At 44.5% G+C, this 26,568-nt stretch overlaps 2 protein-coding genes and 1 pseudogene across 2 annotated transcripts; 2 read left to right on the top strand and 1 right to left on the bottom strand.

The window, feature by feature from the left end:
• The first annotated feature begins 15,606 nt into the window (after positions 1 to 15,606).
• On the top strand, positions 15,607 to 16,991 carry LOC117867123 (uncharacterized). The gene has a single exon (XM_034751468.2). It carries the CDS (start codon positions 15,854 to 15,856, stop codon positions 16,745 to 16,747), a length of 894 nt encoding a protein of 297 aa, XP_034607359.2. The 5' UTR covers positions 15,607 to 15,853; the 3' UTR covers positions 16,748 to 16,991.
• A 920-nt stretch (positions 16,992 to 17,911) lies between these two features.
• On the bottom strand, positions 17,912 to 22,470 carry LOC140221299 (uncharacterized; annotated as a pseudogene).
• Positions 22,471 to 24,978: 2,508 nt separating this feature from the next.
• LOC117865137 (uncharacterized RING finger protein P4H10.07) lies at positions 24,979 to 26,132 on the top strand. Its single transcript, XM_034749259.2, has one exon. It carries the CDS (start codon positions 25,079 to 25,081, stop codon positions 25,862 to 25,864), a length of 786 nt encoding a protein of 261 aa, XP_034605150.1. The 5' UTR covers positions 24,979 to 25,078; the 3' UTR covers positions 25,865 to 26,132.
• The last annotated feature ends 436 nt before the right edge of the window (positions 26,133 to 26,568 follow it).

The raw sequence follows: 26,568 nt of genomic DNA, 5'->3' as shown, positions 1-26,568 counted from the left end.
TTCACAAACTTAGCCCTTAAGTCATCTTGGAGGATTGCTTGCCAAAGATGGGCGTCGAAAGCCTCCAGAAGACCCTAGGCCGATCGGCCTGGGCTCCTTTGGACCGATCAGTCTAGGCCCTTCCTAGGCCCGTTGGCCTCCATCTTCGTTTGGTTCAATGCTCGTTTAGTGCTTTATCCAAAAATATACTTTTAGGTCCAATTCCCTAAAAAATGGAACATCCTCCAAAATATGTTACATATGTGAAAATGACCGGTTTATTAGATGTAATTAATATTTTAGGTATTAAATTCATGTCATTATGGAAGATAAACAGGGGTAAATGTGTGTTAGTAGTGAGCGTCAACAATCCCCCATGCTTAAACCTTGCTCGTTCTCGAGTAAGTCTTCAATAGAAATTAGCATTGCCTTTTAGTGTTCAATCCTAGTCTTGATCACACACATGAAAACATAATGCTCACATAGAATTTTTCAATTAATATTCAAGTTACAACCAGCCATCTCTAATATGGAGGATAAATATCATTTAAGCACATCCCACAATATTTTTATTCTTTTTCTCTCAATTTTAAACAAACCTCAGAAGATTTTCAATAGAACTTTTTCAAAAAGAAGCTAAATGAAGATCAACAATTTAAACTTCAGTGCAATTGCTCATGTTCTCTCAGCTCATCAAGTCTCTCAAACCTATGCTAGAACTTCTCGAACCTGTCATCACTCAAAAAATATATGTAAGGCTTTATCTGAATCTTTGGGAAGGTTAGTCCTAGAAAAAAATATTATAATTAGGATATTATCAAAACAGGAAAGATTTCTGATAGATCTTACTGAGACTTGTCAAAAAGGTCATGCAAAATAATTGCTTATGGAGAGGGAGAGACTGAACACACACATTTATATAGTGGACATGGGCAAGGGCAAAGAGTAATCGCGAGGCACAAATGAAGTCCTCGTAATCGGATTGCACATGGTTGGAATAATGAGTATGGAATAATCCTTAATATTCAAAGCACTTGGGATCTATATGAAGCTCAAAGAATTGAGAAGTATTTTATTTCTTCTTTTTTCCTTTTTCTCATTTTTTCTTTCTTTTTCCTTTTTCTTTCTTTCTTTCTTTATTTTTCCACAATATATTTTTTTTCTTTTTCTCCTCAGAACTCTTTGCAACCTATTACTTACTCAGTAGTAGTCAGAGATAATGCGATGATTCCCCATGCTTAGACGATGCTCATCCTTGAGCATGAAAAGAAAGAAATATAAACTGCTGATGTAAGTACCAAAATTGTTGATCTTCTTGAAAAATTTATTTCATTCCTCTCAAGGGGCTTCCACGACAAATTTTAGGGGCAACAGAGATGAGAGCACCCCAGGACGATCGGCCAGGGGTGGCCAGGCCGATCGGCCTGGCCCCTTCTGGCCTCTGTTTCCTCCACTTTTTATTCCACGCACTGGTGGTTGCCTCCAGGTCTTGATTTTCATGAAAAGGCACTGAATAATCTTCCAAATCTTCGATGAAATATTTTCCATACTCAAATTGGGTTGTGGTCAAGGAGGTAGTCACAAAAATGATATATTTGTATTAAGGTTTGGATGCCTAGTGAAGTTTCTGAAATTTCTAGTGTAGAAACTCAAATGCATCAATAGAAAGACTACCAATAAGAAATTACACAAAGAGGAATGACTAGCTTCTAAGTCTCATACCACTGAAGTAGATCCTGAATCAATTCACCCAAAAATAAATTTTGCAATCTATGGCTCATAAATATTTGGCTTTGGATGGGTAGAGCAATGGCAAAACGTATTATTGACAAAGATCAGCATGAGTTGTAACAAAAATAAAAGAGCCTTCGATTCATTTAAAAGAGAGAGCAATAAACAAATATATGAATCCAAATTATCATAACCTCTACAAAAAGATAAGCTGGTATTTATGTCAATTTCAGTTCGTGTTAGAGAGAGCATTAGTTCAATGGTGTAATAACCAAGTACAAAAATTAAACAAAGCAGCAACGATCATCATCTTTCAACATGACAAGAACTTAAACCATCACAATTAATCACATATCATTATGTTCAGATGATGCATATTTTATGTAAGCATGGCATGGTGAAACACACAAACACAAAATAAAGAGAAAATAAAACAGAAAAGTAAAATAGAAAATACTACGCACACCCAACACACATGCTGAAATAAATAAAGAAAAGAAAAGAAAACTCAAACCAGACGTGTTTTTATTCGTCCGCTTCAGTCTCTAATCCAAGTCAACTTGCGGTGGGTCATAATGTGGCTCTCCTCATGGCGCGTCTCCTTGCTATTGGTACTCATGATACCCCAACTCGTAGTGCTCTTGCACTCCACCTTGGTACTGATCAGGAGGCACAATCCCTAGTATGCCAAACTGATAGGCGATGGTTATGTTGTTGTCCTCAATTATATCAGTGGCTTGCCTCACAGTACTTGCATCTTCTAAAGTTCTTTGTATATACGCGCCAATGACGTGCTCACTTCTCTGTGGTTGTGGCAAGTGGCCATACTGAGCAGACAATGGAGCATGTGGTGGGGGTCCCTGAAAGGAGGTGGTATATAACCGTGAAAAGCATACGGTGCCGGTGGAGGTGGATGCGCCGATTGCTGAAATTCCGGTCGTACTGGATACACCGGCTGTTGGACAAGTGGTGCATATGGGCCTTGTGCCCATGCTTCTGCTGGCACCTCCAGCCACTATTCCTACTGCCATCCTTCATGGAATCCCTCGTAACTTGGCGCATTCTGAAACTCCGTCTGCCAGTAGCTTGAGCTAGGTGGCACTAGTATTTCTAGAGCTGCCTGTGATGATGAGCCTTCTTCTATTCTCTATCCTCTCTTGTCTTTCTTTGTAGGAAATAAAATTCCCTCTTCTCGCCAGTTAGTCCTGCCTACATGGTAAATCCCCAGTCTTCTATCAGGCGACTTGAAATAAGTGACTCCAACTGTACATCCTTTCTTCCCGTCACCACCAATTAAGTGTGCATTTTTAATTGTCCTAGCGTTAATGCTTCCCCCTTTAATAAACAACTCAGGGACCCTTTCAATATCTGGTTTCAAAAAGGATGCAATCATGGTCCGGTAGAAACCTAACCCAACAGTTCTAATCCTTGTCGTGGCTTCAGCAAGCCATCTGTTTATCATCACCAAGGAGGAGTCAGTCGCTTTCTTTCCCACTACTGCACAATAAAGCCAGTTCATCTTGGAGTCAGTAATTTTAGTCTCCTTCAGTCTTCCCAAGATGCGGTGGCTAATCTAGAAATGAAATACTTGCAGTATGGGATTGCAAATATTTTTCCATTGCCTGTTTTCTTCCTTTGCAATTTTCTTCCAGAATTCCATTAAGTCTTCTTCTTCCACTTCTCCATATATTGGGGCTTTTGGATTGAAACCCAGTAGTGTTGTGTTTGCTCCATACATAATAATCTTTACTTCATCCTTTACTCTAAAGGATAGGCATGAAATTTCTTTATTTGTCTCCTCATTCAATTGCGTGACCTTTTTCATGGTCGTGAACATTTCCACGGCCACATCTTTGTGTGCACTGATGGGGCCATTAAGAGCAAATTGTATCCACCCAATATTTCCCAGGAGCTTGTAAATATCATTATCAAATCCAATATCCTGACGAAAGTCATCGTCAAAATCATGGTTGACGTCAATTCTCCCTTCAATATTCTTCAGCCGCTCTTCCTCTTCCTTGCTTCTTATCATGAAACAGTATGCCGACTTCTTTTCGGTGAAGCCCCCACGAGAGCGAGTTGCTCTCCTTGAAGTTTTTGACGCGGCTTCGGGAATTCAACGCGGTTCATCCAACCGCATGGAGGAGCTTCGTGCGGTCACCCCACAAAGCAGCGTACGATTGTTGAGTGGTGGTGCCGCGTCGACGTCCATGCCTCGCGGTGACTCGGAGACCAAGTGCCGCCCCGAAGCACTCGATGTAGATGATGCATTGGCCGACAAGTGTGACTTCTTCAACCTCTCGAAAAGCCTTCCAATACTCCTCATTTCTGCAAACTTCAAGGAAAACACTCCACCAACGTTTCTTGCTGACGAGAAAATGCACAAGAGCAAGAACTAGCAAGAGGTGCTTACTGAAATTTTTTTGTTTGTAGGAATTTTTGTGTATGAGTGGAATTTCAAAATTTTCAGAGGCTATGCAGAGGTGTTCTTGGAGTGTTGGATGAAAAATATGATGCACAAGGAGGTCAAAGAGTTACGTGGCAAAGGGCACTAAGGGGATGGGGGCACTTAAAAAGACCCCAGGCTGATCGGCCTAGCGTGTTCTCACCTCCCCTGGTCTCCATCTTCCTTCATGTGGCCACTTGATCATCATTGACTCAAAAATTCAGCAATCATGTGAAGGGAAGCTCCAAATCAATCTCCCCCACTCCTTTGTGCTGGCACTTTGTTGAAAATCATGCACCTATGTGTCATAGTCTTGTTATTTTCTCAATTTTACTCAATGCCTTGTCCTTTGAGCTGCAACAAACAAGTATGGTAGGTCACTCTTTGTTTCTTTATGCATGTGTAGTAGGTGGGAGTGCCTCCATGATTGTTGTCGTGATCACAAAATCAATCATTAGTGTAAATGAAGCTCATAAACCCTCCAAATCATGTTTAGATGCTTAATCCTCCTCTAATTTTGAAAATTAAAAATTAACTCAGAGCTAGCAGTGAGTTCAAATATATTTTAGAGGAGTTTTGAAGCATCAAAAATATTTTTAAGATGAAAGAATTTCCAACTACATTAATTTTGGTTGCATCGGTATCATTCATTCTCATGAATTGAGATGAATCAATTTCGATTTCAATCGTGGGGTAATGGGTTTAGGCTCTAATTTTAGCCAAAAGTGAGATGTGAATTTTGAATGAAATAAATAAATATGGCTCAAAAAAATTTAAACTCTAAGAAAACTGAAGAGTTTTTCAAGTTTAAGCAAACCAAAATCCTATGGTCACGCGAGTCCTAGCATGCGTCAAAAATTTACAAAGTAAGAACAATGTGGCTCTACTCGTGTGTTTATCATAAATACAAGTCAGCCTAAACGCCATGGTCAAGATGAAAAGTCTGATAGGATAGGGATATATGGTTCTGGTTTTCCAAAAAAAATGAAATAAAAATTGGGATGGCTCATGTCATTTGTTTATGAAATAGAGAGGAATAGAAAATAATTGAGCAAATAAAACTCCAAATATTGTCTTGATTGAAGGTTCCACTTATTAAATATTTACTACATATGATGTAGCAAAAATTGTGACTCACTTACTTGACTCTTCAAATGATTCTAGGGTTGTCCTCCCAGTAGCTTATTCTTGACTGGATGATCGGGTTGCCTCCTACAAAGCGCTTCGTTTATAGTCTCTAGCTAGACTCTTCAATTATTTACTTTGGACCAGCACTCGGTGTTGGCGCTGCAATCTTCAACACTCACTTCTTCATCATCTTTGGCTTTGATGCTGGCGTTCTTCCTTCTTCTTGGTGATAGCAACTTTTTCTGCTGGCTTCTTTTCTTCTACCTTCTTGTTGTTCTCCTCCTGCTTAACACGACGATGTGGTGGTATATACTTGCTAGAAATCATGTTGCATACCTCAAAGCGTGGGTGAAACTTGAACGTGCTCATAGTGCCATTGATGTCAAACTTGATCTCGTCCTTCCCAACATCTATGTTTGCTCTTGCGGTCTTCAGAAATGGCCTTCCCAGGATGAGTTGGGATTTAGCTCCTTCTCCCATCTCGAGTATCATGAAGTCAATAGGGACAACGTGATTCCCGATCTTCATAGGTACATCTTCAGCAATGCCTTTAGGATAGCGAACGGTATTGTTCTCCAACTCTAGGCACATAGCAGTTGGTTCCGGCTCCGGCAGGCGTAGCTTCTCCAACACAGCTTTAGGCATGACGCTCACACTTGCGCCAAGATCACATAATGCCCTTTCGAACATCAGTGCTCCAATTGAACATGGGATGGTTGGACATCAGGATCTCTTTTCTTCTCGGGAGCTTGATTAGCGATTGCAGCACTACACTCTCTTGTCATCTTGATATGATCTATAGTGAACCGCGGAATCTCTCGCTTGTTCGTCAGGATATCCTTGAAGTAGTGAGCGTAGGTTGGAACTTATAGAGCATCCAACAATGGCATATTGATATTCAACCTGCACACAACTTCAACAAACTTTTCAAACTGTTTGTCAGTTTTACCTAGACAATGGCATGGTTTCTTTGGCAGAATCTTTGTATCATCTTGATCGACCATCTCAAACTCTGGCTCTTCTATTTCAATCTCTAGAGCTAGGGTAGGTGTCTTCTCCTTTGAAGTCATCTCTACTTTTGCAGCTAGTTTAGTCTTCCTAGCTCCCGCCGAACATTTTGGATCTTCTGTTTCCTTGCCTGAGTAAGTTTGAATAGCTTTAGCTGACTCCGGATTCAACGGTTGTCCTGGCAACTTCCCTTGAGTGCTTGTAAAATGCCTAGCTAACTGTGTAACTTCAGTCTCCAGCAACTTCATCATGTTCATCACTTGGTGGTTCGAATTTCTGACCTCTGTCATCTTGCTATCAATATTTTCCAGAATCTTGCCCATAGCCTTTAACTTAGTGACAGTGTCTTTGTTAATCTTACCTTGCGCCTTCATGAACTCCTTTAGCTGAATGCATAGAGGCACTATGTTCTAAATAGATGAGCTTGCATTGGATTGAGGTCTATTCTGTCCATACCGATTGTTGGATGGTGGAAACCACTCTCCCTTCTTCATGTAGTCTAGCAACTTCGCTTCCTCTAGACAGTTCTTCCTGACATGACCGTTGTCTCCACACTCTTCACATGGTGATCTTGCTTCTGCTGCCTTCATGTCTATAGCATGAGCTTCCTTTATCTCCATCTTCTCTAGTCTCCTCATCAGTGAGTAGATCTTTTCTTTGAGTAATTGATCACGCTCCACCTGAAACACTCCTTGTGTATTTCCCATTGGTTGAGCTGGGAATAGGCACCCAGATGATGCCCATGCATCGTTGTCTGGAACCTTCTTGAATAACTTGAAAGCTTGAGTTGGGGTGAGGTTTATAATTCATCCTCCAGCCGATGCGTCGATAATTGCCCTTGATGCTTGTGTCAGCCCTTGATAGAACTTTTGGACTAGGTCCTCCTTCGGGTACTTATGGTGTGGAACTGCACGAACGTAGTCATTGAAATACTCATGAGCTTCAGCAATTGTCCTAGAAGCATATTGAGCAAAAGTAGCTATCCTGCTTCTGAGATTCTGAGTCTTGGCTGACGAATAATGTTCAGTTAAGAAAGCCTTCATCAACTCATCCCAATTCTGAATTGTTGCCACCGGTAGAGAGTAAAACCATTGAAGTGCTCTTACAAGAAGAGAGTAAGGGAACAACCTTGCCCTTAGTTGATTCCGAGTAACTCCATCCCCATCAAAGGTATTGCATAGCTAAGTAAACACTTGTAGATGAAGATTAGCATCTTCCTTGCCAATGAAAGGTGAACTCTGCAAGATCCTCAATCTTGAAGTATCAATCCCAAACGGTCGGCTGACACCGCCCAATTCATGGATATAGCTAAGTCATTGATGTTCGGGATGTAAAGTTTCCCGTAGTAGGCTCTCGCTCCGGTTCTTGATCTCCCATTGCAGGTGCTTGTGGTACTTCTGGAGCTACTTTTGCTCCTCCTGGACTTGCTGGTGGTGTCAACTTTGGAGTAGATGATGATGATGATGATGATGTTTCCAACACTTCCAATTCTTCCTTAACAACTGAAGCTTCGATCTCCAGCTTTTTTGCTTGTGCTAAACATCTTCCTTGCTTGTAAAATTTTTTTGGATCATCCACAAATTTTTTTGGTTTGTTGGAGAGGTAGCCATCCATCTCCTGTTAGCATTAGTGAAAGAAAACACATATCTACAAAAACTAGATCTGAAATTTTTATTGAGATTGCACAAAAACAAAACAAAATTAAAAAGAAAAGATTGAAAAATCATGAACAAAAATTTACATCTTCAGATGCATAGTTAAACTAGAACTTGACTATTAGTTCCGTGGTAACAGCACTAGAAAATCTTATTGATGGCTATTAGCACACCAAGTTGTGAACCGCAAGCGTACGATATCAGTTGTAGCTCTTCCCTCAGAGTATTCCCCCAAGATTTATCAATCCGTGGAACTTATAGCACAATATCTATTTAAACTAGCATTGTTAGTATTTACTTGGTGTTTATGAGAGATTCAGATCCAATCTACTAAGCATGTACAGACAGATTACTGATAGAGCAAAGGTAACCAATCTAGAGCAACCTAGACTATGCATATGTTGTAATTCTAAGCATGGGTAGCAAAGCAACATAGATATGATCTTAGTAAAAAGCATCTTTAAATATACACCTTCGGTCCGGATCCCGAAACCCCCCACCTTACATAAGTAAGATCATATCAATTGCACGGCCCTCGGCTCTCCAGAGAGGTGTTCCTCAAGCTCCTTCTACTTCTCTGCTGCTTTAAGTCGAATACGTCGTCTTGGATATGGGGCTCAATGGATTTTTGGGGTATTTATAGTCCAGAGAGCGCGTGGCCAAAATTGGAAGGCGAGGGGGCAAAGAAAACTCGTAGGCCGATCGGCCCGGGCCTTCCTTTTGGCCCCTTGCGTCCTGCTTTGTCTCCAAGTCTCTTCTCGTGCTTTAAAGTCCTATTTGCACTTGCATGTGGCCCTAGCACGTCGGTTGTTTCGGGATGAGATTGATCTTCAATGACTTTCCAAATCTTCACTTGATCTTCCAAGATTCCTCTTTGATTTCAAAGTGATCCTTACCATATCTTCACAAACTTAGCCCTTAAGTCATCTCGGAGGATTGCTTGCCAAAGATGGGCGTCGGAAGCATCTAGAAGACCCTAGGCCGATCAGCCTGAGCTCCTCTAGGCTGATCAGCCTAGGCCATTCCTGAGCCTGTTGGCCTCCGTTTTCATCTGGTTCGATGTGCTTTATCCAAAAATATACTTTTATGTCCAATTACCTACAAAAATAGGACATCCTCCAAAGTATGTTGCATATGTGAAAATAACCGGTTTATTAGGTGTAATTCATGTCATTATTGAAGATAAATAGGGGTAAAAGTGTGTCAATAGTGGGTGTCAATGCTGCCCACGCGACAGCCTCGGCTAGGAGCGACCCTGGGTCAGGCACGGCAGCCACCGGCTGAGGCTCAGCTACGGCACGGCATGAGGGCCGGCATGAGCTGCACGCCATGAGGCTCGACCGGCCACGTGGTGGCGGATCTGGCCGGAGAGGTGCTGACAGATAAGGGAAGGGGTGAGTAGTGGTTGGTTAGGGTTTTAGTTGAACCCTCCTACTTTTTATACTTGCAAAATTCACTCCGGGCCGTCCATCATGATGAACGGTTGAGATCAACCCGAATTAGGGTTTCTCGGGTGGCAAAACTTGCTGGGCCACGATCGGGCCAAACGGCCATTAGATGGGCCTTGCTAGCTGCTGAGCATCACCCGCGCCAGCTGCTGGGCTTTGCCCGCGGCGCCTCCTTAAGCTTTTAGCTACAAATTTTATGGGCCTCCTTAAGTTTTGTTTTGCCTCCATTATTTATTTTATGTCTATTACATGAGTTATTTAATGCAATTCAGATGTTCTGAGTAAAAGAACCAACATGAAATTTATTTAGAATTATATGATGTTATTTTGGGCACCCAATTAAATTTTTGACCAATGTTGTGAGTAATTGCTTGTCCAGAAATGCTTTATTTATGTTTTAAGTTACTTTTGCTTCTGCCCAATGGTGATGCAAAATTAATTCGTGTTATTTTATTGATGTTCATTTATTTTGCTCCTGCCCAACGGTGTTGCAAAGTTATTTATTCTTGTTTGTAATCGAGCTAAAGCAGATTAAATTCATTGTTTATTATTTGTCATCATTACTAATTTAGATTTTGAATTTATTAAGACTTGACTCCCTCCAGCATCATAAGCTATGTCAATGGCATAGAGAAGCTTGGAGGAAACAACTTCACTAATTGGAAGAATCATATTGGCTTGGTCTTATGCATTATGGATTATGACCACTCCATGAGAGAGGACCTTCCTGTCACTCCAACTGCTCAAGGGGCTATGATGCTACCCTTGCTGAGCGCACTGCTACCTATGAGAGAGAAAAGGAGCGGTGGGAGCGTTCTGACAGGGTGGCCCACATGGTAATGGAATAGACCATAAACATGGCTATAAGGGGAGCACTTGATAAGAATCCCAAAAATACCAAAGACTTTATGGAAAAGGTTGAGGATTATTTCAAAGGCTCCTCTAAGACCAATGCTAGTACTCTTCTATCGAGGCTTATGAACACTAAATATGATGGGCAAGGCAATGTAAGGGAGCACATCATGAGCCTTGTTGACCTGAGGGATAAGCTCAAGGACTTGAAGTGCCCCCTAAATGATGAGAACCTGCTTCACCACATTATGCTCTCACTCCCTTCAGTATTTGATCCTTTCAAGATCAACTACAATGGTAGCAATGGGAAGTGGGACATCCCCATATTGATTGCTAAGTGTAGCTAGGAGGAAGAAAGGCTGAGATCTAAGAAGGGTGACTTTGCCAACCTCATGAGGCATTAGGGACATAAGGGCAAAAAATAAGAGGGTCATCCGTTCCAGGAAAATGAAGAAAGATAAGAAGCCTTATCAACCTCCAAAGATAGATGGGTCTTCTTCCTCTAAGGGTCCTAGATGCTATCACTGCAAGCAGACTCGACACATAAGCAAGGACTATGAGGAGTTTAAGAAATGGATCGCAAATAAAGGTAATGATGACTTTATTTCTATAGTCAATGAGTCCCTTTATGCTTATTTTCCATTAAGTACGATTCTGGTGCCACCATTCATGTTACTAATTCATCCTCACAGGGATTGAATGGCGCGTGGACTATAAGAAGGGGAGACCACAGTCTTAGAGTTGCAAATGGAGTTGAAGCTGAAGTCGAGGCCGTTGGGAGTCTCAAATTAGAACTTAGTAGTGGCTTCATGCTTCATTTAAATATGTTTTTTATGTACCATCGCTTAAGAGAAACTTGATTTCTATTTCGTCGTTGGATCACGATAGTTATTCATGCAACTTTGGGAACAACAAGTGTGTAATAAATTTTGATAATGAGATTATTGGTCATGCACCTTTGCGTGACAACTTTACTTGTTGCCTCTAAATAATAATTTCTCTGTGATGAATGTAAGTGATGTCAACCATAAGAGAAAGAGAAGTAATGAGACTTCGTTGAAATTGCGGCACTTCCGCCTAGGCCACATTTCGAAGGGAAGGATGGAGCGTCTCATTAGGGAAGAGATACTTCCAAATTTAGACTTCTCTGACTTAGATCAATGCGTTGATTGTATTAAGGGAAAATTTACAAAACAAATTAAAAAGGATGTAGCTAAACGCAGTTCAGGAATATTAGAAATAATTCACACTGACATCTATGGTCCATTTAATGTAAGATCAATGGATGGCTATAATTATTTCATTACCTTCACTGATGATTTCTCTCGCTATGGATACGTCTACCCCATACGTCAAAAAACTGAGGCCCTTGATAAGTTTAAAATCTTTAAAGCTGAAGTAAAAATGAGCATGATGTAAAGATCAAAGTGGTAAGATCAGATAGGGGAAGAGAGTGTTATGGGAAACACTCTACATATGGACAAATCCCCAGACCGTTTGTCAAATTTCTCCAAGATAATGGCATAGCGTCTCAGTATTCAACTCTTGGTGAGCCTCAGCAAAATGGTGTATCTGAGAGAAGAAATCACTCCCTCATGAACATGGTGCATTGTATGCTATGTAATTCTATGCTACCAGTGAGTTTGGGGATGAAAGCCTTGAATACTGCTGCACATATCAATAATCGTGTTCCTATTAAGTCAGTCCCTAAGATTCCTTATGAACTTTGGAATGGTAGGAAGCCCAATATGAATTATTTGCATGTATGGGGCTGTGCAACTAAAGCAAAAATATTTAATCCACAACTTGGGAAATTAGATTCTAAGACCGAAAGCTGCTATTTTATTGGATATTTGGAAAAATCAAAGGGGTATCGCTTTTATTGTCCTAAACGTACCACTAATTAAGTTTGTAGAGACAACGTATGTTGTCTTCTTAGAGGGAAATGGATGCACTGAGGTTAGAAAAATTGATCTTGAGGAAATACGGACTCATAACTCGTTACCCATGAGTCAGGATTATTATGTTTCTATACCTCATATTACAGTTACATCTCAGGTGGTGGAACCTCTAGAAGAAAATGTGGAAGTAATACCTACCATAAGTGAACATGAAGATGCACCTATAACTAATGAGCATCAAAATGAAGATGTGGTAGATACTACTAACGAATTGCAACGGTAGGCCACTGATGAGCCCAAGGTGGTTCAACAAGAACTTGCTCAAATAGATGAACCACAGCATCTGAGAAGGTCAACACGTGCGAGGAAATATATCTTTTCTGATGAGTATGTGTATATAAGTGAAGAGGGACATGATATGGGAAAGGTGGATGACCCGAGCTCATTTAAGAAAGCTATGAGAAGTGAGCACTCGCACAAGTGGTGCGAGGTCATGGAAGAAGAACTAAAGTCCATGAGCACAAACAAAGTGTGGGGTTTAGTAGAAATTCCTGAAGAAGCTAAGACAATAGGCTGTAAATGGATCTACAAAACTAAATATGACTCTAAAGAGAAGATCAAAAGGTTCAAAGCAAGGCTTGTAGAAAAGGGCTTCACACAAGTAGAAGGGATTGATTATATTGAAACATTCTCGCCTGTCTCAAAGAAAGATTCATTTAGAATCGTTATGGATTTAGTAGCTCACTATGATCTTGAGCTACATCAGATGGATCTTAAAACTGCGTTCCTTAACGATGACTTGCACAAGAATGTGTACATGATGCAACCGGAAGGTTTTGTTGTGGAAGGCAAGGAACAAATGGGATGCAAACTAAGGAAATTCATTTATGGGTTGAAACAAGTGTCGAGACAATGGTACCTTAAGTTTAATGAAGTAATTAAGAAAACTAGCTTCATTGAAAATAAGAAGGACAATTGCGTATATGTTAAGATCAAGGGGAGATCTATAATCATCCTAGTACTTTATGTGGATGACATCCTGTTAGCAAGTAGTGATAAGAATTTTCTACATGAAACAAAGGGATTTCTCTCATTGAATTTTGATATGAAGGACCTTGGTGATGCCGCTTATGTTATAGGCATTGAGATTCACCGAGACAGGTCCAAAGGTGTATTAGAACTCTCTCAAAGAACTTATATCGAGAAGGTCCTTAAAAGATACAACATGCACCAAGTGTGTACATGCCCTGACTTGGCTTTATTACCGAGATGCTTGGCAGATATCAATTTGATCTAGGAATGGGCCACTGGAAAGGAGTTAAGAAAGCCTTGCGTTACATGCAAGGCACTAAGAATTACATGTTTACGTATAAGAGAACTGAGAAATTAGAAGTAATTGGCTAGTCAGATGCTGATTTTACGGGTTGTGTTGACACTAGAAGATCCACATCAGGTTATGTCTTCACATTTGCAAATGGGGCTATATCATGGAAAAGCTCCAAACAAACACTTATAGCTGCATCAACAATACAAGCTGAGTTCGTGGCATGTTATGAAGCCGTGGGGCATGTTGTGTGGCTTAAGAGTTTCATCCCAGGACTAAGAGTGGTAGACAACATGAGTAGACCACTAAAATTATACTGCGATAATAAGTCAGTAGTTTTCTATTCGAATAACAACAAGTCAAGTGATGTTGCCAAGCACATTAACATTAAGTTTCTTATTGTGAAAGATAGAATTCAGGTTCACACTATTGAGTTAGAGCATATAAGTACTAAGAAGATGCTTGCGGATCCATTAACAAAAGGCTTACCTCCCATTATATTTAGCAAACATGTTGCCGGCATGGGATTATTGGATAGCATGTGATCTTGGAATTGAGGGTCATAAGACAACCATTTCCCATTACGGTAGGTGGTTTTATACATTGTGGACAACTATGTTGTAGTGAGATTTTAATCACCATTGCTACACATTGTCTTCCTGGATAATTCTGCTTTAAGAATGGCATGAGTTATAGGCCTTTAGATAAAGGGGAGAATGTTGGAAAAATTAGGAGTGGTCAAAAGGCAAGAATAAAAAGGAACAGGAAAAAGGATAAGCTCGTGACCCCGTCATCCCTACGCCCACCTCCGCGCCTTGATCGGAGGCGCAACCAACTCGCGGTTATGGCCCCAGATTGCCCAACACCAGATAAAAGGGGAGGCTCATGTGCACACACGCAAAACACCCCACGCCCCCTACACCGCTATAACGATCCCGGTGGTGCTGGAGCCATCTGAAGGCCGACGCCATCTCAACCTTGCCGTCCCTAGACAAACGAGGTGGAGGCCAGAAGGACGACGGGATAAACGAGTTGCATAGAAGAGAAGAGAAGAGAAGATATATGGAGTCTAAGAACCATCGTAGCTTTTAGTTATATATATCCAGTTGGAATTTAGAGACAGGATTTTATCCTTCATGGAAAAAGACGGGTCGTAAAAGATGCTTCATCCTCCTCTCCGTTTCTCGTACAAGTCATGGGCTTCATATGATGTGGACTTGTATGGTGGTCGATCAACTCGTTGGAAAGCTTGGCCCATGGGCCCAGCTGTTTTGACATAAAATGATTTTCTCGGCCCTCGCTATGCTCGTACGCGGTCCCGGTGGCAGATACCGAAGTTGGCCTTGTGTAGTGTTGAGAATGGGAAAGATGCCCAGGTTTCGGTGTGCTTAGTGGATCTTTAAAATATTGCTTGGATTGTGTTTTGTCTCATCTCGTGTTATGATTCAGAAAAATTCGAATGTTTTCTCTGACATAATATTTTTATTCAAGTGACCTCAGCTCCACGACTAGACTGCAGTCAGCGGTAGCCGCCGCTTTACTCTCTTGTGAGATATCCGCAGAGGCACATGGGTTTCAATAGCACAATTTGCATGGTCTCCTTAAAATGAAATTAGAGAATGTCACTAGTAATTCTTTATAAACTCATCTACTCGGTTTCTCTCTTCTTTTCTCATTGGCGGATGTATACTTTCTAAACGACATGACTATGATGACAATTTAAAAAGAACAATAAGGAATTGCAAGCTATCTCAAAATTACAAAGGTATTAGATGTATTCACGGGATTCTTACCGATCACTATGTAGATCGAACTGGGCAAAATTTATACCTTTTCTTGTTTTGCTGCGGACTGCCCGGCCCGTGGGGCTATACCATGCCGGCGAGTCGTGACAACGAGGCAGCTGCACAATCGTTTCTAGCACGAAGCCACGCGCGCGCGATGCTGCGATCGGCTCCGTCACGCAGAGCCGCCGTTCGTCGAGTTGTCGACCAACCACCTCCGGCCTGCCCATCTCTCCTGGCCGGGCTCGCGTAATTAAGATGAAAGGCAGAAAAGAAAATTAGGAGACGAGGAGACGTTTCGTTTGCACGGAGTTGGGGTCGGAGCATCGGATACTCGGCCTGGCGCTCTACGAGTTTGGATTCGCTGTAGTTGCATGTATTTTACCAAGTGTTACACCTACTACTGTATGCATACGGCATATACCTGGGGGCCCTTTGGTTTTTGGATCTCCACAACCTGGGATTTGGGATCGGAAACACAGGAACGCACGACGCTGCTGATGGCGAAAGCAAGATAGGAAACGAAGCCTGCTGACGGAGAAAGGAATACGGAAAACGTCGGCATGGCGTGGCGTGGCCGTGGGCCCCACACGTAAGATGACGGGGAAAGCAGTAAGCGCGTGCGCGAGTGCACCGTGCACAAAAGGCCTCTCGCCGTCACTCGCTCTCCCCTTCGCAGCTCGATCCCCAAGACTAGCTAGTAGCATTCGAGGATTCCCAGGAACACGCATGGAGGGTTGCGTGACCCGCGCGTGCGCGCTGGCCATCGCCACCGCGGCGTGCGTCTGCCTCCCCGGCGCGCTCGTCTACGCGATCGTCCGGGTCGCGGCGGCGCGGCGCTTCGGCGCCACCTTCGCGCTCGCCATCGTCCTCGTCTTCTGGTTCACTGTCAGCGCCGCTTACTACCCGCGCGTCTGCGCCGACCTCATCCCCTGGTCCGCGCTGCTGCGCCGCCTCCGTCGCCAGCGCGCGCCGCGCCCCAGGCACCACCCGCCCGGTGGCGGCGCTGGCGCCGTCGTCGCCGCCAGTAGCGCCATGGCGTTGCCGCTGCCTGCAGTGGCGGAAAGACAAGGAGGCCACGGCGGCACGACCACGCTTCCGCAGAATCCGCCGCTTGTGCCGCCGCCGCCGCTGCCGTGCGTCGTCACTAATGGCACCCTGGCGTCGTACGGCCGGCGGCAGCGGGACGACGGCGCCCTGTTGCCGCTGTTCGTGGTGCGGAGACAAGGCTACGGCGGCATGGACGCGCTTCACCGGGAGCCACCGGCCGCGCGGGCGGCGGACGACGGCGAGGCGCCGTGCAAGCGCTGCGCGGTGTGCCTGTGCGACGTGGAGAAGGTGGAGACGGCGGCGTGGCTGCCGGTGTGCCTGCACATGTTCCACCGCCACTGCATCGACCAGTGGCTGCACCAGCACGGCCACTCGACGTGCCCGATCTGCCGGTGCGACGCCTTCGCCGCGCCGCTGCCGGGAGACGGCGGCGATATCTGAGGGGTAATTCTTCCTAGACGGACGGTGACTCTGCTGGATCGAAGAAGATTGTAAGGTGGAGGGAAATTAATGGTGACTTGCAACAGGTGCAAGTCGTGGTGACATTTTGGTGTTGTTAGTTTGGGCTTAAGGCTGTGGACAGACAGGACAGTATAGCCTGCTTCTCTCTTGGTAGTTGGGTATGAGTACCTTGCATTGTCTGCATTTTCTGATCTTCTTGTAAATAGGAGTATTGTTCTTCTTCTTTTTTTATTTTTGAGATTGAAATACTGTTCATATATATATATCTATATATATATATATTTGTAAGAACATTGACATGAGTAATATTTATTTATTTTAACACAATTAAAAACAGGTCAAAGCGAGCTCTCCTGAAGAGACAAATTAAGCAATGAGAGAGTGGGCCAGCGGAGTACAACAGGCAACCAGTGATCGACGAAGATGCCCTGAGCCCCTGACCAATGGCACGATCTATCGGACGTTGCCACTTGTCCCCACGCTGGGTTCTGGTTCTGGTTAGCCTCACAGCAACATGACACATCATGATAGCCATTAGCCAAAGGCCAAAGCGGCAAAGCGTCGACAAGGAAAGTGATCTCCAAAGCTTTATTTAGCGCGTAGCACGTCCCCCTCCAATTACCTCGCTCGTTCATGCATGCACACGTAAGTAACTGCTGGCTGCTGCTTTCGTCATTTTTATACTATACTCGTATACTCCGTAGAAGCTAAGCAAGCTTGCTATGCACAGATATAGCAGGCCAAGTGGACAGAGAGTTAGTGCACACACTCACTCACTCTCTCTCTCTCTCTCTCAGTCAGTTTGTCCACCCCATATTGTTCATACTCATACCCAAAAAAACATTTGAACTTTTCAAAAAAAACATTTCAAGCAGTACTTTTTCAACGTTTTAGAATATAAAATATAAACTTTAATTTATAAATCGAAGCACTGCTGAAGAGACAAAGTAACAATGAGAGTGTGGGGTACGTAGGTAACCGGATCAGATCGTTCAAATAAAGGACACCTGCGCAGTAGTATTTGCTGTAAGCATCTCCAGGACTAGTACTCATAAGCGTCGCAAAGATTTAGCATGATCATTATTCAAGACCTAATTAGACCATGTCTCTCCCACTAGACCGGACGTCTTCCTCTCTTCTCTCTCAATATAGCATCACACCACCAAAAACCTTAGGTAGCCTGCAATTAATTACACGTACACCATTTGGAGCATTAATTGGGACCCATTGGTAGAAAACTCGCCTTTAGTCCCGGTTGGTAGAGAGCAAATATCCCGAAAATCCATCCGGGATAAACCAATCGAGACAAAAGGGAGGTTTTTAGTCCCGGATCTTTCAACCGGGAGTAAAGCCACCCTTTACCAACCGGGAGTAAAGGGTGCCCCTTTAGTCTCGAAGTCCTGCATGAAATTTCAGGCGCGCGCCATGCAGGCGTCTGCATGGCGCCTGTAATTTCATGCATCACGTACGTACCCCGGCCCTTTTTGTTAACCTTTAGTAGTGGAGACTTTTTTATAATAAAATCAAAATATTATTTCAATGAATGAAACTAATAATTATACAATTACTATATATACAATTCTTAGTATGTATATACAATTCTTAGCATACTATACAAATCTTAGCGTATTATATATACAAATCAAACTATACATCTATACTCTTCCCGTCGAGGTGTTGCTCGGAGCATCTAAATTTCATCCATCGTAATAAAATTCTCCTTGTGGATTTACCATCTCGTACATCAGGAATCCAATGAAACCTTCCCGTCGAGGTGTTGCTCGGAGCATCTAAATTTCATCCATCGTAATAAAATTCTCCTTGTAGATTTACCATCTCGTCCATCAGGAATCCAATGAAACCTTCACATATTGCCGCTACTCTTTCCTTCTTCAAGAGTCCATGTTGAATATTTAACATCTATAATTTGGAAATATGTGAATGTTATACGAACAATTAAATATAAGGATCTAGAAAATAATTAACTATTAATAGTTTTATTTTACGTACTTTAAAGTTGTGCGGCGTCATCTTTAGTCCCTTGGGTCCCATAAAACTGTGCCTATGCTTACAGATGTAGTAGCCACATAGATTATTCCCGGGTTCCTGTCTTAAGCACTTCAGTGGGGAAAAAAATAAGTTATGAAATATTCGTGTTATAGAATGTACAAAATGTGCAGACTTCATACGTACCGGGAAGTCTGCGTTCCATGTAAGTTTTTCTTTGAATGGACCTTTGTGTGTCCTGATGAATTGTCTCCATGTAAGTTTTTGGAAACTACCATTTGCCTATGCTGCTCGATATACAGAGCCACAAAGGATGACTATTGCAAAACAGTGTAGTGTGCCTTGTTGAACAAATCAGTATCATTGCTCAAACATGATTTCCTTCCAAGGGTGCCCATTCCCCATAGCCTCCCCTCGTGGCGTGAAGTTGGAACCCCAATCGAGTCAATTGAGTCAATAAAATCAACACAAAACTCGATCACCTCCTCTGTTCCATATCCCTTGGCGATGCTTCCTTCTGGACGGGCACGATTAAAAACATAGTTTTTTAGGATTGACATGAACCTCTCGAAAGGCCACATATTGTGCCGGTATACAGGTCCGAGAATACCAATCTCTTTTACTAGGTGAACCAGGAGTTGCATCATAATATTGAAGAAGGATGGTGGAAATACCAACTCAAAACTGACAAGACATTGCACCACATCGTTCTGTAGCTTTGCTAGCTTGGATGGATCGATTGCCTTCCGCGAAATCGCATTGACAAACGTGCATAGCTTTACGAGCGGCAATCAAAAATTCTCTGGTAGAACACCCCTCAGTGCAACCGGAAGCAACTGGGTCATCAACATGTGGTAGTCATGTGCCTTGAGATTTGTGAACTTCTTTTCTTTCATATTTATTATTCCCTTTATATTCGAGGAGTACCCAGATGGGACCTTCATACTATTCAAGCATTCAAACATGCTATCTTTCTCTTCCTTGCTGAGAGTGTAACTGGCAGGACGTAAGTAGTGCTGTCCATTATCTCTCTTTTTCGGATGTAGGTCATCTCGTTGCCCCATGGCTTTCAGATCCTATCATGCTTCCAATGTATCTTTTGAGGTCCCATAAACACCCATGAAGCCTAGCACGTTCACGCAAAGATTCTTTGTTAGGTGCATCATGTCTATTGCGTTGCGGACCTCTAGAATTTCCCAATAAGGTAGCTTCCAAAATATTGACTTCTTCTTCCACATGGGTGCACGTCCGTTATCGTCGTTCAGAACAAGTTGGCTACCATGACCCTTTCCAAACACTACCATTACATCTTTTACCATCTCAAAAACACGCTTTCCATTATGGTGTACATGTTTTTTACGATCGTCTGGCACCCCTTTGAAATGCATCCTGCTCTTTCTCAGCTGGTGGTGAGTAGGGAGAAATTGATGATGACCCATATAGAGGACCTTCTTACAGTGCTTCAAATACATGCTGTCTGTGTCGTCTAAACAGTGGGTGCAGGGCCGATATCCCTTGTTTGTCAGTCCCAAAAGGTTACTCAGTGCAGGCCAATCATTGATGGTTACAAACAACAATGCTCGTAGATTAAAGATCTCTTGTTTATCCTCATCCCACCCACATACACCTTCTTCCTTCCAAAGCTGTAAAAGTTCATCAACCAACGGTCTTAGGTACACGTCAATGTCGTTGACGGGTTGTTTTGGGCCTTGGATAAGCACCGGCATCATAATGAACTTCCGCTTCATGAACAACCAAGGAGGAAGGTTGAACATACATAGGGTCACAGGTCAAGTACTATGGCCACTACTCAACTCACCAAATGGATTGAATCCATTAGTACTTAAACCAAACCTTATGTTCCTTGCATCACTTTCAAAGTCCAGAAATGCTCTATCAATTGATCTCCACTGGGCCCCATCTGCGGGGTGTCTCAGCATCTCATCTTCCTTACGTTCTTGTGCCATCGCATAAACTTAGCATTCGCCTTGTTCCTGAACAAGCGCTTCAAGCGTGATATTATAGGGAAATACCACATCACCTTTGCGGGAACTCTCTTCTTGGGAGGCTTCCCCTCGACATCACCAGGATCATCTCGCCTGATCTTGTACCGCAGCGCTTCACATGGGACAAGCATCCATTTTCTCGTATTGAGCACCACGATAGAGGATACAGTCATTAGGGCATGCGTGTATCTTCTGAACCTCCAATCCTAGAGGGCAAATAATCTATTTAGCTTCATATGTTGTAGATGGCAATTCATTATTCTTGGGAAGAATTTTCTTAACAATTTTCAACATCCCCTGAAATGCCTTATCGGACACACCATTTTTGGCCTTGCATTGCACAAATTCTAGTGTGGTACCCAGTGTTTTATGGCCCTGCTAGCAATCTGGGTACAATAATTTTTGGTAATCATCTATCATGCACTGCAACTTTGTTGCTTCCTTCTCAGTTTTACAATCATTGCGTGCATCTCGTAGCACCAGACCAAGGTCATCAGTAGGGCCATCTTCTGCAAACTCATCTTCATCAGCCTCGCCCATTGTAGGTCCTATTTGGCATGACTCCAACTCCGAGTAGTGCTGCTCCACTCCAGAACTCCAGGTGGAGCCAGCTCCACTCTAGAACTCCAGAACAAAATGGGGTGTTTGGCTAGATAGGTGCTCTCAACTCCAAAAAAAGATCGATTTCAGTGTGGATTGCCATTGTTGCCCCCAATTCAGGCCCCACTTGTCATCCTCTCTATCTCATCTTCTTCTCCTGCCATGTTTTGCCACGGGTGGCGGGGAGGCGGCCACGGGGCTGGCGACGAGGGCGACGGGGGCGGGGTGGCGACGGGCGGTGGGGCGAAGCGGCGACGGGGCCGGCCGGCGGCGGGCTGGGTGGCCACGGGGCCGGGGCGGTGACGGACGGCGGGGAGGTGGTAGGCAGGGCTTGGCGATGGCAGCGACGGGCGGCGGGTTGGCGACGGGCGGGGCGGAGCGGCGACGGGCGGCGGGGAGGCGGCCACGGGGCCGGCGACGGTGGCGACAGGGGTGGGGCGGCGACGGGCAGCGGGGAAGCGGCAGGCGAGGCAGCAACAGGTGGCGGGGAGGCAGTAGGCGACAGGTGACGAGGGTGAGGAAATAGAATGAAACATTTTTTTTTGTGTAACCAGTGGCATTGGTGGGTAATTACCCACCAACTCCACGAGGAGGTTCGAAATAGAGAGTTTTGGAGCAGCAAAAGAGGTGCTTCAAAACTCCACCTCCATTTGCACTACAACTCCATGGAGTTGGCTGCTCCATGTAGTTTTGGAGTTGAGGTGTTTGGCTGGATTTTTTGGTGGAGTTGCTCGAGTTTTGAAGTGGAGCCATACCAAACAGGCCTGTAGTATCTGCAAAAGCTTGGCCTGCAGCCCAGTCCGAAATGTTATCATCATCATCCTCCTCTTTGCCGTCTTCCATTACAACCCCTCTTTCGCCGTACTTGGTCCAAACCAAATAGTTAGGCATGAAACCGTATCTAAACAAGTGGTTGTGAATAGTCCCCCAGGAATCTTTTGAATAGTCCTGGTTACTACATTGGAAGCATGGACAACATACGAACTCATTCTCTGGCTTGTTCGCTTTGGCCACTTTGAGAAAATAATGCAAGCCATCAATAAACACCTTGCTCCGTCTGTCTGCATTATACATCCATTGCCGGTCCATCTACATCGTATTACGCATGAAAATGGATTACACTTGAAAATGGATTACGCATGAAAATGGATTACAATTTTTTTCCTTTTTTTATACGCTTTACAACTTATCTACATGCTATTCACGATTGAAAGTATGTCAAACTTTGTAGTGCAAATAATGCTAAAAGTTTAGATATAGATAGAAATACACATATTTAAATTTCAGATCCAAACAACATGATACACTACGACAAGCCATCCACTGAGTATTATCTAGGAGGACTTTAAGCATCCTTGGGCGGCGAAGACGAAGGTTCTGCTGACCTAGCCTCATCTTGTGATTTATTTGTGCCTCCTGCAACGGTAGTACTAATGGACCTGAAACACCTAGGACTGACGGTGGAGCATAATGACCACCAAAAGGAGGTTCCTGACCCGCCACAACAGCATTTTCATGATGTCTTTGCGAAACTGAAGCATTGCTTTCTCCCACGTGCTCATTTTCTTCGGCTTATCATGAGGGCCAACTATGGTTTTCCCCTTGCCGCGAGAGGAATGACAATCGCCCCCACCATCGCCACTACCTCCAGCAGCAGAAGCCATCTCTATGTACAAAAATTCATACCTTAGCACTGCAGAACTTGTTGAACTTGAAGACCATGATCATCTCGGCGAGCATGTTCTCCACTAGGCAGCACCGTACTTCGCAATGGAAGAGCTTCGATTCTACGAGAAAGGTTACACTGTCTTCCATGATGTCTGTTGCCGCTCTTCCTCGTAGAATCGGAGCTCCTCGTTGATGTCCGTTGCTACTCGGCGGAGAACATGCTTACCGAGATGAACACGGTATGCAAGTTCAACAAGTACGGATTTGAAAAATCATATTGAATTTGACAAGATAAATTGTCTAGACAAGGGTAACATCATTCTTAAACCGCTGCAAGGATACATACTATATATGACACATATGACATACTAATTTTGTCCTTATAACTAATATTGAAATCCTCTCAATTCTACCTCACATTTACACTCCAATCTCCCTCACATTCTAGCTCAAAATCCTCTCCATTTTCTACTTCACATTCTAGTAAATAAACTATCCATCTCCATTCTACACATCAAGTTGTTTTAACTAATACGAATCGTATATAACAAGCAAACTATCCATCACATTCTAGCTCAAAAACATGTATAAATACAAATCCTCTTCATTCTCCCTCTTTCTAACAATCAAACTAATTTTTCTCCCTCTCTAAAGCATAAATCAAAGCATAACAAGAGGATAAAGTAGCTAACCTTTACAACACTTTGGATGAGTGAAATTCCCACGGAAATGAGGGAAAAAAATTCGGGCAGCACCTCCCTTGCTTCGGCACCACCGGAGAGTAGGTGAAGCTATCTGTCTTTATGGAGTGGACTGGCTCGGGTTGGAGAAGGATGAAAGGCCTCTGTCTTGGAATTTAATGGGGGATGAGTTTTTATCCCGGTTAAAAACTCCAACCGGGACAAAAGGAATATCTTTTGTCCCGGTTGAAATTTACTCCCGGTTGGTAATTCCAATTAGGCCACCCTTTTGTCCCGATTGGAATTACCAACCGGGACTAAACTTTTATCCCGGTTGGTAACACCAACCGGGACAAAAGGGCCACCCACCCTTTTGTCCTGGTTGGAGGCTCCAACCAGGATAAAAGGGGCACACAACCGACGCCTGGACTCTAGCCGTTACAACTGGGACTAAGGGGGGCCTTTAGTCCCGGTTGTAAATACCAACCGGGAGCAAAGCTCCGCTCCATTCTAGCCTACCGTGGCGCGCCCCCTTTTGTCCCGGGCTAACTTTACACTGGGACAAAATGGGGTGCATGGAAGGTCAGTTCTCTACTTAGTGTACCGCACTTATCACTCTTTGCTCGTACTCTCTCCGTTCTCTCTTGATAGCCATATTTCATACTGACACAATGATCAAGAAAATATTATTGCTTATCATCTAATTAATACAAACAAGCCGTCTACCGGATAACAATCTTCATAACAGTACTAGTCCTTTAACACATACGTCTACACATGCTAGTGATATTTTTAGGAATTGCATAGATAATAGAAGTTCGTGAGATAAATATTCAGTTAATCAGTGCTTTGCTTCATCATTTTCTTCAATCTCTCTTGTTTGATTGACTCAATGATGTGTACTTGTTATCGTTCAGTTTTCTTTCAATATAATGAATGGATCTCTTGTTTGTTTGTTTGACACTCTTGTTTCAAGTAGTGCTTCGACAAAGCTAAACGTTCAAAAGTGGTCAATTCAGCTAGCTCGCCCTGTCTCGATGCCATGGATCTCCAGAACCTGGGATATGGGATCGGATAGAAAGCAAAACGCGCACCTGCTGACATGGAAAGGAGGAAAGGAAACGGAGCCAGCTGACGGGGAAAGGAAAACAGTGAACGAGGCATGGCGTGGGCCGTGGCCCCACACGCAAACGCGAGGAGGGAAAGTAAGCGCACCGGTGAGTGCACAAAAAGACTGCCCCTCGCCGTCACTCGCTCTCTCTTCCCCCTTCGCCGCCGGCCCCGGCCACTTCCCCAACACCAGAGGGGGAACCTAGCGTTCCTTCGAGACTTCCCGGGAGTCCACATCCATGGCGGCGGATTGCATGACCCGCGCGTGGGCCCTGGCCATCGCCACCGCGGCGTGCGTCATCCTCCCGGGCGCGATCGTCTACGAGATCGTCCGGATCGCGGCGGCCCGTCACTTGGGCGCCACCATCGCGCTCTCCTTCTTCCTCGTCATCTGGGCCACCGCCAGCGCCGCCTACTACCCGCGCGTCTGCACTGACATCGTCCGGTGGTCCCCGCTGGTGCGGTCCCTGCGGGGCCAGCGCGCGCCCGCCCGCCGCCAACCGGGCGGCAGCGGCGGCGGCGCCTTGTTGCCGCGGTTCGTGGCGCAAAGCCGGCAAGAAGACCGCGGCAACATGTCCGTGGTTCCCCGAGAGCTGCCGAACGTTCGCGACGGCGCGCGGGTCGTCGGCGATGGCACCCTGGCGCCGTACGGGCGGTGGCAGCGCAACGGCGCATTGTTGGTGCCGCTGCTGTTCGTGGCGCGGAGGCGACAAGAAGACCACGGCGGCATGAACGCGCTTCCCCGGGAGCCACCGGCGGCCGCACGCCGCGGCGCGCGAGTCGTCGACGGTGACACCCTGGCGTCGCACGAGCAGCGGCGGGACGGCGAGCCGCCGTTGGAGCGCTGCGCGGTGTGCCTGTGCGACGTGGAGAAGGTGGAGACGGCGGCGCGGCTTTCGGCGTGCCTGCACATGTTCCACCGCCACTGCATCGACCAGTGGCTGCACCAGCACGGCCACTCGACGTGCCCGCTCTGCCGGCGCGATGCCTTCGCCGCGCCGCTGCCGCGGGAGCAATCGACGTGACGTTTTCCGGTTTCTGTGCTCTTGATCTGACGCACGAACGGCGAGGGACACTGATGGATCAAGGTTATGGTGACCTTTTGCTCAGCCAGTTTAAATGTAACCTTAATTTTGTTTCAGGTGTTGTCATTTTGGGCTCAGGGACAGTATATATAGTCATCTTCTCTTAGTTGGCACCTTGCATTATCTGCCCCATCTCTTCGTGTAAATGGAAGTATTGTTCATTACTTGTAATAATTTTAAAGATATTGAAATGACTACTGTTTAATTTGTTTCAACATTGTAAACCTGCGAAGTTGAGCTCTCCCAGAGAGACAAATTAATCAAAATGAGAGATTGGGCCAGTGGAGTGGAGAGGTACGTGTAGTAGTAGTAGTAGTAGTAACCAGTGCTTGATGAAGATGCCCAAGGCCCATGGCAGACCCTATCGGACGTGGACACATGTCCCCACGGTGTAGTCTGGCTAGCCAGCCAAAGTGACAGTGTCCACAAGGACAATGCTCTCGAAAGCGTCTGCTCCAATTACCTCCTTCATGCATCGTACTCTACATATATACAATGCTTAGAGGGAAAAAATACAAAGCTAGCTTGCTGCACATATATAAAGCAGGGCAAGTGGTCAGGTTGGTCCTATCTCTCTCTCTAGCGTCACGGGGGTGCATTGGCGACATGCGGTGGGGCGTCGGGCCGACGGCGGCTGGGCTGCC

The sequence above is a fragment of the Setaria viridis genome, chromosome 1 (genome assembly GCF_005286985.2).
Source record: "Setaria viridis chromosome 1, Setaria_viridis_v4.0, whole genome shotgun sequence".
NCBI classification, from domain to species: domain Eukaryota; kingdom Viridiplantae; phylum Streptophyta; class Magnoliopsida; order Poales; family Poaceae; genus Setaria; species Setaria viridis.
Note: the sequence above shows the minus strand (reverse complement) of the source record. Positions and strands in the feature narration are given on the sequence as shown.